Source organism: Lycium barbarum, chromosome 4 (genome assembly GCF_019175385.1).
Source record: "Lycium barbarum isolate Lr01 chromosome 4, ASM1917538v2, whole genome shotgun sequence".
NCBI classification, from domain to species: domain Eukaryota; kingdom Viridiplantae; phylum Streptophyta; class Magnoliopsida; order Solanales; family Solanaceae; genus Lycium; species Lycium barbarum.
This window is the reverse complement of record NC_083340.1, coordinates 113,914,952-113,930,232: the sequence shown is the minus strand read 5'-3', so window position 1 is coordinate 113,930,232 and position 15,281 is coordinate 113,914,952. Positions and strand designations below refer to the sequence as shown.

Genomic DNA, 15,281 nt, shown 5'->3' with positions numbered 1-15,281 from the left:
TATTCGAAGTTCCGTTGCATAAATCTCTATTTTTATTAATTGTTTTGTATTACCTGCATTGAACTATTTTTATAAAGTTATTATTACCTATTATTTTTACTTGTATAAATAGATATCAGAGTTTTGATTATTATTATTAATAATAAAAAATATTCTTCTCATTTATTTCATTATAGAACGGCATGAAGTTATATAATCAACTAGTATTTCTCAATTTTCTTTTTCCGTCTCGACGATAATATTTTTTTTTATAGGAAATTTGTTACATAGATTAAAGAGATCAAAAACATCATGATTTCAAAGAAGCAAAAGGAAAAAAATGACAAGTTGATAATGTAAGGGTAAAATAGGAATTTGAAAAAGTCAATTAGGATTGAGGGGGGAGAATGACTATTGTTCAAAGTTGAGGGGGGAGTTTGATTTTTAGATCAAAGTTGGGGGGTGAAAATAATTTTCACCCTATTTTCTTAACATATGTATAGCAATGACAGTTTCGAATATGCACTGCTCACTCAGTCTGATCATTATGTATGTAAGTTACAGAATATGAATGAGAGTTGACCACCATGTATGAATGAGATGAAGGAAATAGCCTTTGGACCACCCTTGTGGGTTAACCCATAATCTATATTCCAATAAGTATAAATAAATTGTTTTATGTAAAAAGGAAATAAAAAGAAGTCCTGTTATTGTTAGTAGTTTACATTTTTTTCTTCATAGAAAAGAAGAAAGAGAACTCTCTCTTTCAAATTCTATGTGAAGATTCCCTAGAAGAACGAGTCTTCTACGAAATCATTGGGAGCAATTTTCTGTAACTCGTAGGATCACATATTGTGGTCGCTTCTATGTACATATGGGAAAAAAAAAAAGACTGAGTGGATGGGAGAGAGCCCCAATGCTAGACTATAGTCACATTAACAAATTCACCACTCAAGTGAATGTAATAAACAATGCAAAGGAGAGAACATGACTGGTTAGATGTATTAACTTTTGGAGGAGAATGAGAATTCTTCTATCCAAAAAGAAAGAAAGAATATGGTATTTTTATTTAAAAAAACCTCTAAATCAATGGATAGTTTCCCTGTGGTGGCATGGCGCGTTGTGGATAACCGAAGGGATCTCCGAAAGGGTTGAAAGATCCCATGTAGCACGTGTTTTGAGAATATTGGCCTTGATATTGATGATGCACCATCAACGTATTTTGTTGTGGCCGTTGCTTCTGCAACATCATGTGCTGTTGTTGCATCATCGGCTGTTGGTGCATCATTTGTTGTTGTTGCTGAGCCATCATCATTTGTACGCCAGGTGGAGGGGCTATATGGTTTGACATTGCAAAGGGGTCATTGTGATTGACTGAACTCTGTCCAGGCATTTCATACCCATACCCCGCACTATAGCCTGCCTGTTGCAGCTTTATTTGCCTCCTGGTTGCATCATCTTCATACAAGCTGTCAAGTAATAGATTGTCGAATCCCCCAGCCTGATAAAAGGACATGATAAAGTAACCATGAAATCAATGCATAATTTTGGGAGTGTAGGTCAACTATGACTTATCTATTGATTTCATAAGCGCGTGTTTGTACATGCTTCGTTTTAATTTAATTTAATTTTTTTATCAGGTAATTAGTGAAGGGAGTAAATAATACAAAAATATAAGTTTCAAGGGGGTCATACAGAGTTTAGGTGTGTAAAATTTCGTCATAGTTTAGTGTGTTTCTACGCCTTGTCCCGACATCAAATGAAGAGGACATACCAATTTTTTATCTGGTGTGATTTTGCTTCTATTGTTACTCGGTGCTGTAAGAAGAGCCAATTCCCATCCTGATGTTTTTCCGGCTTCACTCGCTTGATTACCTGATGGACTTTCCTTTCCTGTATGATATTTCAAATACATCAACTCAATATTAGCATGACACTCTGAGATTCTCTAATGAGCAAAATCGAAATAATAGAATCATCCTCTTGTTGTAGAGAAGTTGTATGTATTTACCAGGTGGAACGATTGCAAGAGCTAATGCATTGCTTTCCTCCAATTCTGCAGCTCTTGGATCCACTTGATTCAAACCCTGTCCACAAATTTCATAAAGCTTAAAATTTTAAGAATAACGATGTTCCTAGTAAGACTAATAACACACGACAAGGAGGACACGGGCCATGAACAAATATTTAATCTGCCCCCAGTGAATCCGAAAGTGTGAGTCTAAACAACGGGTTGATTTCTCAGATGGTCACTCAACTAACAATTATTATCTCATAAAGTCACATTTTTTCCTGATTCCAATTTCCTTGAACAATCAAAGTGGCTTTCTGAGATAATAACTATTACTTGGGTGACAATTTGAGAAATCAACTCTCTAAACAACCATGGCCCCGACTACTATAGAGTTTTGTTTTACCAGCAAATCAGAAGGCTCTTCTCTTGATATCAGTGGTGGTTTTTCTTCTCCATTTTTAGGCAATGTTTCCTCTTGTGCTTCAGCCTGTTTTACTTTACTATTTTTAGCTTCTTCAACTTTTTTTTCACTTGCTTCGGGGAGAGGTTCTTCAGGCTTTTCAGGTTTCTGCTTGGTTTCTCGGTACTCCTGCAGGTAGCAAAGGCAAACTCCATTCAAGCGACTAATACTTTCAAGAAGCTAAGTCACCTATATGTGACCAACTAGGTGAAGGAAAATGTGAATAGATAAATTATGAAGTATTCAACAGAAGAAAAGATCTGCTTTCACAGATAAAAGCTTTAGTTTTTGTCTCACTTTTTGTCTTCATTTCTTTTCTTTAGTTTCCTCTCGAAGACCAATTCTAACGCATAAAGAATTTGCACGAAATTCTAATCTAAGCATTTTAGTTAGGTGAGTGATTCTGATTCAGAGAGAATTTTCACCAAAGGCCTAACAAGGATATTAATAGCTCAAACAATAAATCCACGATTTCTCTCGTGTTCTCACCAGCCTCTTATTTTGCATGGAACCTGTTTGAGGTGCTTCCCTAATATATTCCTCCATGGTTGCCAGAAATGATGTTGGAGGCTGCAAATTAAAAGAAAAATGAAGAGAGATCAAAAGAAACTTAATTCATGACACTACTAAAAAAAACATAAATAGCGACGGATAATTTTGTAGCTAAACAGCAAAATCCGGCGCTAATCCTATTTAGCGACGGATTATCAAGACGTTCTGCAAGCTATGACCAATTTAGCAACATATTATCAAAAAGTTCTGCTAGCTACGAGCAATTCAGCAACAGGTTAATGATGAAGTTAGTAGCTAATTCCAGTTTTTTATAGTGTGAAGATTGTGCATGATCCAAAAGGGTGAGGGAGAGACCTGTTTTAATGTAGGAAACTGAAAGGTTCGAGCTACATCCAAGCCTCTGCAGAAGTCATAAAAATGAGCGAGATTTTCAGCCTACATTAAGTGGGGAAAAAAAGAAGAAAAATTACTTTAGATCAGAAAAACTTAAACATCTTATACCATATCTGTAAAAAGTAAAAAGATCCTAAAGAAAATGTGTTTTTCAACCTGTTGCCCAGCTCTTTTGTATATGCTGAGAGCTTTTATAGCGTCATGCTTTGACATCTCAAAAAACTGCCGGAAGATGAAGTAGCAAGTGAAGTTAAAAAAGACGTTAAAAAAAATTGCAGTGGTTTGTACGCTAGATAGTTCAAAGAGACGAGGAAGATCATACAAAGTCGACAAGATTGATTATCCCATCGTTGATTGCACAATAAATCTTGAAACTTTCCTTCAACACCTGCAGAAGAACAATTAGGATCATAAGATTGACAAACATAATAATATCTGTTTTAAGAATAAAACTCAGCTAATCTCACTATATACTGTTTCAATTGTATCGCCTATTCTAACAAATTCTGTTAATCTTTGAAGTTTAACTTGTGTGAGCATGAAAGTTTCATTCAATTGTTAGCACATTCCTCAGGGTATTTAAACTTTTGGTATTAGTACAACTTTGTAGTTCTACTTTATAGTTTAGTTACCCTTACTTGGAAATGTGCCTGTCTAGCTATTGGAAGTTTTTCTATATTAGCCTTACTTGTCTCAAAATATATGCAGCAAAGAATGGTTTCGATTGGAAAGTTTTTGCTCCCTAAATGATTGATGTTATTATTAATTAACTTTATTCATAAAACTCTATAAACTAACAAACATAAACCAGAAGTTCCCAGCATGATCCATTTCTTCAGTTGGTATAAGTAGTTGTATTCTGTGTACCAGAGCCAAGGCATACTGAATAAGATAGTTATAGCAGGCCCCTCCTTCAGGCTGCAAAATTCACCCAGATATCAGAAACAATATTTGGAGAGAATGTTGAAGAATAATTCAAAGTTGTAAGAAACCAAATTTGTTTAGGATTTGGTATTTATTTAATTCATGTTTTAATAGGATTTGTAGTCCTACTGATACAGGAATAGACATTCCAATTTCTTAGCCAAAGTAGGTTTCATACTATTATAAATGAGATAAATACATTTTTGGACCGTTAAAAAGAATAATAGCAAGAAAATGTATAGGTGTTGTATATTAAATTTGAATATACATATAATATACATAAAATATACAGTACATATACATAATCAATGTATAGGTTTTGTATATTTTGGCTAGCGCCCGTAATTAATTTTGTCCGAAGGGCCAAAAATGGAAGAAGTCCACTATAAATAGGGGTATTGCTAGTTATTAGCATATACTAGTAGAGAAGTAATCAAGAGTAAAGGAGAATGTTTTGAATAAAATATCAGTTGACAGATAAAATACCCAGCAGAGAATTGGAATAACAGTAAGTTTAGCGCCACTAAACAGCCAAGGCTGTTACTACCTGGCAACCAGTCAAACGATACAAAAGCTGTTGTAATGCTGGGAGTTGCTCTAAAAGTTCGTCGCCATTCAAAAGCCTAGTTCTGCAATGCACCTGATGCAAACTCAGATTATTATGTACATTGTTTTCACTATGTGTATATCTTGCATGAAAAGAGAATGTGAGAACGACCGACAAAATGCACCTTGTTTATTCCAGCTGAAGTTCTAGTTAATCTATCTGCTTCAATATCATTTTTCAATGTCCTAAAACACTCGAGTCTTTCCTCCAGAAAGAGCGCATATGTCCGTACCCAGGCTGAGCAGTCCCAAGCTGTGTTAAAAAACACAGTACATTAGGAAACTAATGTACCTGAAATGAGAAATTAAGCTTGAAATTATGGTTATATATACTGGATAGAGAATAGGATTACCAAGATGACTTGAGTCATCTTTGAAGTTTGATAGTTGAAAAATATGTCCTCTTTGGGAGCAGCGCAATAATTCCTCCCTGAATGAGGGATCACCATCTCGCAACACCCTATGAATAACTATCAATGTCTTTATCACAACCTGAAAATTTTGTTAAAATCACTTAAGGAAGTTGTCTTAAAGGACCTCATGCAGACCTAGCAAAAAATATGGCACGATGGAAGAAAAAGGATCTATGCAGGCGATGCCAATAAGCTGGGATTAAGTTCTGGTCATGTTAGTATGTATTACTTTAGATCCTATATCTTTTAGTACGTACTTATTTTATGTTTGTTTTGTATAATATTGGATTGAAATGAGCTAAACAGACGACTCGCTTGGGTTGAGGCGTAGTTATTATTGTCAAGATACAAAAAGGAAAAGAGAATAGTTCATAAATCAGCTCTGAAAACTTACAATCCAGTTGCGTGTCTTCGACAATCGTCTAGAAAGTGCATTAATGCAGTAGGCAACATCTGCTCGTGGGCATGTAATCGATGTTGCAACAACAATCTCTGGAATGTTAAGAAACTACCATATTTTAACATCCAACAATAGGAGAGAGAGAATATTATCTTCAGTTTTCTATCCTTTGGTAACGCCCTAAAGATATATAGGCGAACAATATTACAACTGAAGCCTCATTGTGGATGCACAGTTGATTCAATACCAAAAAACAGGAATTAACAATGAAAAAATTCTGCAGCTAAACAACAAAATATGTTGCTAATCATATTTAACGATGGATTAACAAAGGATTATCAGAAATATCTATTAGTTACTTATGACCATAGAGGCGGAGACGAAATTCGTAGCTAATTCCAATATATATATATAGTGATCGTAGACGCATGAATTCGGCAGAAGGGGCAGAGCTGAATAAGTAAAGGCCAGGCATTTTCCATCCAATTATAAGAGCATAAACGTGCAATGTAAAAATCAAACAAGAGATCTTGAATTTGATAAAAAGGAAGTAAAAGACATTAAGTCAAAAGAGATGGAATAGAAAGTTTTTATGAAATGTGCCAGTAACCTCAATTCATGAGCAACTACACATATATGCAGTTTATCCCATGAAAGAATTACTCCTATATAAATAAATTTGGAGAGGATTATTTCTATAGACTTACTTGCAATATGCCTTTCTTTTGGAGGCCTCTCAACGTGATTTGTTGCTTTAACAATGGCAACATCTATGTCCTTCAATTGGAAACAAGAAATAAATGATCATCCATATCTAGAAATGAACATTGATTGAGCTTTAATTTTTTGTGTACGTGCATACATTTTGAAAACAAATACTTTTCATGTAACTATGCAAACCTTGAATTCGCTTTTGACCTTGGCTAAGCCAACCTTGGTGGAATCTTTAAGCTTGTCATATGCTTTTCTAAATTTCTCCATTCAAAATGATTTTCCTGTTCTGGTAAAGCAAAATAAATAACTTTTTGGATCAAATGGGATAGAGATAAAAGAGAGAAAGAAGGAGGTTGTTTTATTCTAATTCTAATTCATTTTCTCTAGAAATTAATTACAAGCCTTTGAGCTTCCTATGACAAAATGCCAATAAATCACATGCGCGACACAGGACACACGTTCTCTCCCTCTAAAGTTGAATTTTTTCAAAATGATATTCGTGGTTTTTGTTTTAAAAAATGAAGTTGCATGAAAGGATGGTTGTAAAACGAAAATCGCGTGGTGATTATTGTTTGGGTGTCGGAGTATGTTCTGATCATTTTGTGCAAACAATTATACCGATATTTGACAGAGAATTTAAAGGGATTTAACAAATTTATCTTGGCAAAGTTGTTTATGCCAGGCTTGTTTTAACTTAGCCCCCATTTATTTTCATTTATTAGATGTCTGAATCTAAATTATTCAAATATCAGCTCATTAAGTGCATTTGATATTTTTCTTTTACAATTAATTCCTTTTAAGTAGTACATTATATTTGTTAAAGGTTCTTCGTGAACATGACGTTTTACCACTACTTTATTCATTACTTTCGAATAGCCACCACCCTTAGTGTTCACCGCACGATCACCTTACCAACCTCATGTGAATAACCACCACTACAACCACCATCGCATAATCATTGCCTACTACATCCTCCACAAGCAATCATTACCACCAACCACTTCCACTAGCCTCCATCGCATAATCACTACATCCAATCACCTCCGTTACTGACCACGATCACTAATTACCTTTACCACGAGCCACCATCACCAACCACCTCCACTACACAACCACTACAAACCACTTTCATCGCCAACAACCACCATTAGTGACGTCCACCTCATAATCATCACCTCTCACCACTATTACACAATCACCGCGAGTCACTATTGCACAATCACCATCTTTCGATCAACTACGACTATCACCAGTCATAAACTACAGTACGTGGCCACCACCTAACAACCATCATCATTGATCACCACTAGTGTTAGTTAGCACTGCGCAAGCTTATGAAGTGTGCTTCACAGAACATACAGTTTTTATGATATTATGCAAATATTTTTATCTGAATCATGCAAATTAATATATTTCATCAATATTTAATTACTCTCTCCATCTCACTTTATTTGTCTTAGTTTTACTAGACATGAAGTTTAAGAATGATAAAAAATAATAATTGTGTGATCGTAAACCATAAGAGGTCGTTTGGTTCGGTAACAAGTTATCTAAAGATTACTTGTCCTGGGATTAGTTATCCAGTGATTAGTGTTATATTGCATGACCTACTTCCTATCATATGCAATATCCAATTTTCGCCTAAGGATGGAACACGTTACTTTACCTGTTCTATGCTAGCGTCTTGCAGAATATAAATAACAGGTAAGTAAAGAACACAATAATTTTTACATGGAAATCACTCGGCCCACAAGGCTGATAAAAATCACAATCTACACCTCTGTAGGATTTTCCCCTTGCTCCACCACAACGGTGAGCCTCTGCAAATTCAAGTTACGGACTTTGTAACCTAGGAACTAACCCTTAATCCCTATCTTACTAATCTCCCTAGACTAGTGTTGACACCCAATTTTATCCCACCTTTCCTCCGAAATATCTATTTAAGCTTCTAGTGTTTTTTGGGAGCTTTAAAAATAATTATTTATACTTTACCACAATTATTAGCTTTTATTAATACCGGCGTTTCTTTATCCTATTGTAGTCACTGCTGTAATTATTATTATTTTTTTTTATTATTATTATTATTATTATTATTATTGTTATTATTTTATTATCATAATTCACATTTTTATTATTTCAGCATTTTTTTTACCATCTTATGCACACGCATCGCATTTATTTAATAATGTTTATTTACTGTTGATTTTCAAAATATTATTGCACGTCTATTACGACGTCATGGCCATGTTTTATTATCTGAGCACTAATGATTATATTCTTTTTTTATTTTTATTTTTTTTATTATTAGATAATATTTTAGCACACGTTACCATATCATTAGAAAGCTCATATTTTTAATCCACGAACCTTTTTGGACCAGCCCATATTTTTAATCAGCAACCCGGCTGGCCCATTTTTAAAATTAACTCGCCCAGTCCAATACGCAATCCATCTACCTGACCGACCCATTTTTATACCCAGCCCAACGTTTTGACTCGCCCAGCCCACTACCCACTACGACCCGCCCCGACCCATTTCGTTTTCTAAAGGAAACGATTAGGTTTCCTTTTCTTTTCCGCCGCACTCTCCTCCTCCCTCTCTCTCCCACACTCTTCTCTCTCTCTCTTCTCTGCCTTTCTCGGCGAAAACAGCAAAAGCACAGACCTCTTTCGCCTTCCCCAGTCCATGCATAGCCGATTTGGGAATAAATTTAATGCCTTGTACCTCCCATCGTCAAGGTCAAAGTTGAAGGGGCAAGTTTTTCCTCTCTCTGTTTCCTTTTTTTTTTTTTTGACCTGAAAAATCCTTAATGGGTTTTGGCACTTGCGAGTTCAAATTTTGTCTTTACCAGTTCCTTTTCATTTTTCGGGTACAAGGGTTTTAATGGATTTTGTCTTCTCCTTCTGGGTCTTCTGATCGAGGACAGAAGAGTTCTAACGTTGATTTGAAAAGGGTCAACTTAAATCCCGCCCAATCTTTCATTTTTGAACCCCCAAAAAACCCTAGCTACCTTCTATAAATAGTGGCTTATGAACTGGTTCGAGGGAGAGATTTTTAGCTGCAAGAAAGCCCCCGAAAATATAAGTCTTTGGTCACAAAAATTTCCAAAAAAATTAAAATTCTGGAATCGTGAAATACCCCTTTAAAGATACTAGTTTTAATTTTCATTTGATATCGTCTCAAAAAGAAACAAAAAAAAAAAAAACTAAATCTGCTCTCTTTTTCTGCCTTGGGTATTTGTTCTGATCCGAGTGGATACGAACTCGGAGAATTCGAAGTGTTTCGAGGTAAATCGGAAGCTCGAGCCCCACTTCGCTGCACCCGAAGAAGGTAATACACCTTCCAGTTATGATTTAATTCCTGTTTTTGGTTGCTTTAGTTGTATTATGCATGTTTAAGCTTAGATTGATCCTGTTTCTAGTTCTGTAGTTGCTCATGTTTACGTTATGTGTCAATCTAGGTTAATCGTGTGCTTGTTAGGTCTACACTGCTTATTTATCCTTCATTTGATGAGTTCTGTACATTAGTTTGTAGTTGGATAATTATGTGTATGTGCTTACCTTCAGTTTGTTCCGTAATGGTTCATTTTATGTCCTGTTTTTGGTTAACCATATGTTATTTAGATTATAGTAGCTTAAGTTAGTTTGTATGCTCAATAATGATTGGTCACAGATCAGTTCAGGTTTACTATTATTCCATATACTAGTTCAGCAGAAGTCCTGTTGATACAACTATGCATGCTCATTGAGATATTTTAGTAGTTTAATATAAAATGGAATGTTGTTTCAGTTTGATGTCTCTTTCATATTAGCTGAGCATAAGCATGTTTACCTTTTGTGCTTCTTTAGTTGTGAGTCTCAGTTTGACTTGAGCCTTGTTTGTCATTTGTGTCATGGTAACTTAACTTAAAATATAGTATTTACTTTTCCTTATTTGACTAAAATATGTTGTAAGGTCAGCTGATAATTAAGAAATGAGTTTAACATATCGGACTAAGTCATAAACCTATATTCTAATCTCCTCTATCTATACTAGAAATGCCATCCCTTTTATATTGTTTTAATCTCTGTAGATGTGTGATACCTCGGAGAAGTTATACCTTCTGTTTAAAATGGTAAAAGGATCATCATACTTGTAATTTTTCGTTGTGTTTATTTTGGGTATGTCTTTTTGGTTGAAATACGCGAGATGCCCATGAATTTCTTCCTCTTTTCTTTGCGTTTTCGAATCTGATCATGTCGCACCTCTCCCTTCTCCTTGAATGTGTTCTTTTGTTTCCAAACAATCTGGTATCTGCCCTGTTTAAAAATGAATCCAGCATGCGAATTTGTTTGTTTGTCTGCTGAAGGTTATACTCTTTCTGTGAGTGCCTATTTCAAATATCACTGCATAAAGTCCTTGTCTCAGCAGTGTCAAAATGTTGCTTAGATCTCTTTGTTTATCTTTCGCTTAAAACCCGAACATTTTGCTGTTAAACCTGCAAACTACCATAGTGTTATTTGTGAGTCGACTGTCACTGCTGTGCTGCCTGTCTGCTTGGCTATTATGTTCGTTTGGAACCATATTCATGCTAGTAAGAATTCCCTGTGATACTGTTCTGTTTGCCTGTCCTTTGTTAATTATTGATTGTTGTAATGCAACGTTGACCTTATACTCAGGAACTATTTTTTAGAAATGAATGCTATCGCTACTGTTTCGATGTTCTAGAATTGAATTTGTGTGTTTAGCATAGCCGACTGGTTGGAACATTTTCAATGCATTTATAAGTGTTTTAATCTTGCCAAGGCAGTGAGGTTGTGTGTCCATGTATTTTAAAGTATATTCATGAAAATACATTAATAGGGAGGTTAGATTGGTCATTACGGATCAAGCTTGAACCCTCCCCGGTGTTAGCCATGCCTGGGATTCATGAAATCCCTTGGAACTTGTGCAACATCGGGAAGGCGGGGGTGAAAGCTTTCCGATATTGACCTTCTATACATCTTTATGAGCGTGTGTACATGAGATACACTTCAAATATACATAGAATATACACAATCTGCTAATTTGTTGGAGTTTATATTTTACTTGTCTAATATTATTCATTAGTCGTATACTAATTCTTTTCTTTTATTTTATGCATGACCTTCGCATACGAGTCCGAGGGACTAGTCTTCCGCATTCGATGTTGGGCCAAGGCCCAACGAAATATCATTTTCCCCTCTGTCCAGCCCTCTGTCCACAACAAAAAATGGAAAACAAAAATTCTAGGCCGAGGCCCAATAGCATAAACGGTCCACAACAGCTATTAAAGTTGTTATTGGGCCGAAGCCCAACAACAGCAAACAAATTCTGGGCCGAAGCCCATATAGCAAAAAAACGAATTGCAGCAGTAATAAGAATCTGGGCCAAAGCCCAGCAGCGGAAACGGATTTGCAGCAGTTCTTTTAAAAAATGGGCTGAGCCCATTCAAATTGTCTATTCCTCTATTTTTATTTTTTGTGTGCATTTAGTTCGTATTGTATGTCTAACATGTTACTGTGCTAATTTGGATGAACCTTAGTGAAATAAAGGGGTTTAGTAATGGGTAGTTAATTTAAGGAAGACTAATAACTAATCCCATAAATTTCATTTTTTTTTTTATATTAAAGTTATTTATAGAATCTATAATATTTATTTCTAGAATAATTGATAGTATAAATTCATATTTTTGAGTTAAAGGAATCATATTTTATTCTTGTTATCTTAATTTCAAAACATCACTAATACGCAAATATAAATTCAAGCATATTTTATAAATAACTCTCCAAGTTTTGAATCAATCATGCATATTTCTGGCTAATCATATTTAATGAGAAATAACAAAAGGATAAAGAAACTCACATTAGTTTTTTTTTTTTTTTTTTTGTATTTAGTTTAACTCCTAAACCACAAAAGAATCCATTTCTCGCCATTTGAGATACTTCAAGTATTTATAAAAACGTTGCAAAAACTTGCTTTTTCTTTACTTATATGCAAATTATTGTATTTTATGCAAAATATTATTTTAAATAGCATTTTTTTTATCTAAAGCCTCAGCCATATTTATAAGTCTATTTTTTATCATTATTATATTTTTTCTTCAAAATCTTAGCAACATTTACAAGTTTTATTTTTAAATCTTCTTTATGTAAATTATCACATTTTTACAAGTCTTATTTTAAGTAGTATTGTTGTATTTTCATTCAAAGTCTTAACAGCATTTATAAGTCTTATTTTTTAAAGCATTTAAAATTTTCTAGTATGCGGACTATTATGTTTTTCTACAAGTTAGTTTAAATGACGTTATTATATTTCCTTTAAAACCTTAATAATATTTACAAGCTATTTTCTTAAAATTTAAATACTTTATTTAACCTTAATTAATTAACCTAAATTTGGCCGGATAACCGTAGTTACGGATCCTAGAGGATGCCTAACCCCTTCCCTTTAGGATAATTAGAACTCTTACCTAGAATTAAAATTTAAGCAGACCATTAACAGAGGTTTAGTTTTAACTTTGCCTTAGTTAATAAATTAGGTGTCCTAATTCACCATTAAATTAATTAGGTGGCGACTCCTTAAAATAAAGCAAAAATAGGAATCACCAATATGTTGTACTCCAATTTGGACCCGTTTAAATGGGGTATAACAGCTTGGCGACTCCGTTGGGGAATTTAGGTTCTTAACCTTAACAACTTAGGTTAATTAATATTTGTTGGATGTTTGTTTGTTTATTTTGCCTTCTATGCTTTAAATGTTTTATTGTTTTATGCTTTATTTGCCTTCGCTATGTAATATGTATGTTTTGCTTTATTAAATTGGCATTCTGCTCATATTTCTTCCACTCCTAGAAAATTCACACAATTCACACACTTAAAGCGGTTTCGCGGTTCGCGGCCGTGCACTACTAAAACACCCTTTTTAGTCGGATTGATCTTGTGAATTTAGTCGATCGGTGGTGCAGTCGACAGCCACAGACTTTCCACTCCCAAGTTGTCCGCTTGGGGGAGCCTTGCGTCATACGAAACCAACTCTTAGTCGGCCTAAGATAGAGCTAAACCAAAACCCTCTTTAAGAGCATGCACGAACCTAGGAGGCTTAATACCCAAGGTGTATTAAGTCCATTAGTCAACCTCGTCCAAATGTCTGAGTGGGTCTATGATCCCGAGCGACGATTATCACGTTATGTGCATTTGATTTGAAGGATAAACATGTGTGTTATGTGGACTATGTGCTATTTAGGTAGAACTAACCATTTGTGAACGCAGGTAGCCATGAGTCAACACAACATTTACCGAGGTCTAGCATGGTTTTGAGTGTTCCTCCTCAACTGAAAGCAAGGTGGATTGATTTGGGGGATTACGGACAGCGTGTGGTACGTGGAGCGTTGGGGCACTTACCGTCTTTGATGGATATCCAACCCTGTAGAGACATCATCGAGGCAGCAACTGTGTTTTGGGATGAGAAAAGGGCCATGTTTAGATTTGGCAACATTGAGATGACTCCGTTGTTAGAAGAAATAGGAGGCTATGTAGAAAATGCTGCTTTATTACATAAGAAGAAAAAATGGCAAAACTGTGGCATGGTTATTCCAAAGGAACCTTTACCAAAAGAATTTGTTGACAGCCTGGGGTTTAGAAAGGGTAAAGGCGTAGAGTGTTTACAAGGGTCTATGATACCATTTGAGTATTTGTATCATAGATTTGGTTATCAACACAGTTTCACCAGTCATTAAGACGAATTTTTCTCATATGACTCTTGGAAACAAAAACGATGCTTCGCTTTCGCAGTATGTTTTTTGGGAACTATGGTATTACCTAAAGGAACAACAAGAGATATCCACACCCGTCTCATTACTGTGACTGAAGCTCTATTTGGTGGCATTGACGGGAAATACTACACTGTGGTCCCTATGGTCGTGGCAGATATCTATCGAGCGTTAGAATGTTGCAAGCGTGGGTACAAACATTTTGAGGGATGCAACTTGATTTTACAGATTTGGTTGATGGAACATCTTCAAAAAGTCGACAGGGGTCTAGCATTCCGAAAGCCGACGGGTGAAAATCACATTTTGGGACATGTTCCAGGCGCTATCTTGACGAGTAGATCCTTTGAAAAGCCAAATTGTGTAGAAAGGTGGGTAGGACTTCTCAGCCGTTTAAACGATGATTCGATTCAATGGATGTTCAGTTGGTTTCCATCCGAGGGTTTGGTGTTTCGTACGAAGATCATGCCATTTTTATTTTTGATGGGACTTCGGGGCTTGCAACCTTACGCCCCACTGAGAGTTTTAAGGCAATCTGGAAGAAAGCAAAACATACCTTTAATGGCAGACATGGATCATTATCGAGCCGACTACAAAGACGGAAAAATTCCTTTCGCAAAAGAAGTTCTAAGCATGTGGAAATCGAGGGAAACCGTGAAAGCAGATTCGATTAAGTCAAATAGATACCAAGCTGGATGTGAGGATAACTATTTGGAGTGGCTGACCGCTAACTTGGAAGGATCAATCGAACCTGGCGTTAGTCTGAGGGGATGAATTAAGGATGGGGAAGCAGAAGCATACATCTTACTCCGGCAACTGCGTAAGAAAAGTCTTGTCTCTGAAGCCGAGCACCATGCACAACTTAAGGAAAAGGAAAGGGAGGCAGAGAAATGGAAGCAGCAGGCACTTAGTTATGAGCAAAGCATGCAAGAATTGGATACACTTCTAGCTGAGCAAGGAGACACTTGCATCACAGAAGGCATCAAAACGGGAGGAGTTCTAGCTATGTCATACCTTGCCCAGAATCGCCGAAAGATTGATCAATCAATCCAAGCAACCAAGAGGCTCAAGAGCAACGAAGGGCCTTCCTCATTTTAATT

The 15,281-nt window shown here is 35.7% G+C and overlaps 1 protein-coding gene across 1 annotated transcript; it reads right to left on the bottom strand.

The window, feature by feature from the left end:
• Positions 1-334: 334 nt before the first annotated feature.
• LOC132638526 (putative clathrin assembly protein At5g57200) lies at positions 335-6,911 on the bottom strand. The gene is made up of 15 exons (XM_060355372.1): positions 6,603-6,911; positions 6,410-6,479; positions 5,697-5,794; positions 5,243-5,381; positions 5,015-5,142; positions 4,831-4,923; positions 4,227-4,277; positions 3,682-3,747; positions 3,516-3,581; positions 3,321-3,401; positions 2,943-3,023; positions 2,397-2,582; positions 1,991-2,066; positions 1,754-1,872; positions 335-1,480 (listed from the first exon to the last, which is right to left on the bottom strand). The coding sequence occupies exons 1-15, from the start codon at positions 6,681-6,683 to the stop codon at positions 1,061-1,063; spliced, it is 1,755 nt and encodes a 584-aa protein (XP_060211355.1). The 5' UTR covers positions 6,684-6,911; the 3' UTR covers positions 335-1,060.
• Positions 6,912-15,281: the final 8,370 nt, after the last annotated feature.

Excerpts from the sequence above, each read along its gene's own strand:
- LOC132638526 (XM_060355372.1), bottom strand. The coding sequence starts at position 6,683 with ATGGAGAAATTTAGAAAAGCATATGACAAGCTTAAAGATTCCACCAAG. Across the intron at positions 4,278-4,830 it reads ATCGTTTGACTGGTTGCCAG|CCTGAAGGAGGGGCCTGCTA; the intron begins GTAGTAACAGCC and ends TGAATTTTGCAG. Across the intron at positions 1,481-1,753 it reads TCACACCAGATAAAAAATTG|GCTGGGGGATTCGACAATCT; the intron begins GTATGTCCTCTT and ends TCCTTTTATCAG.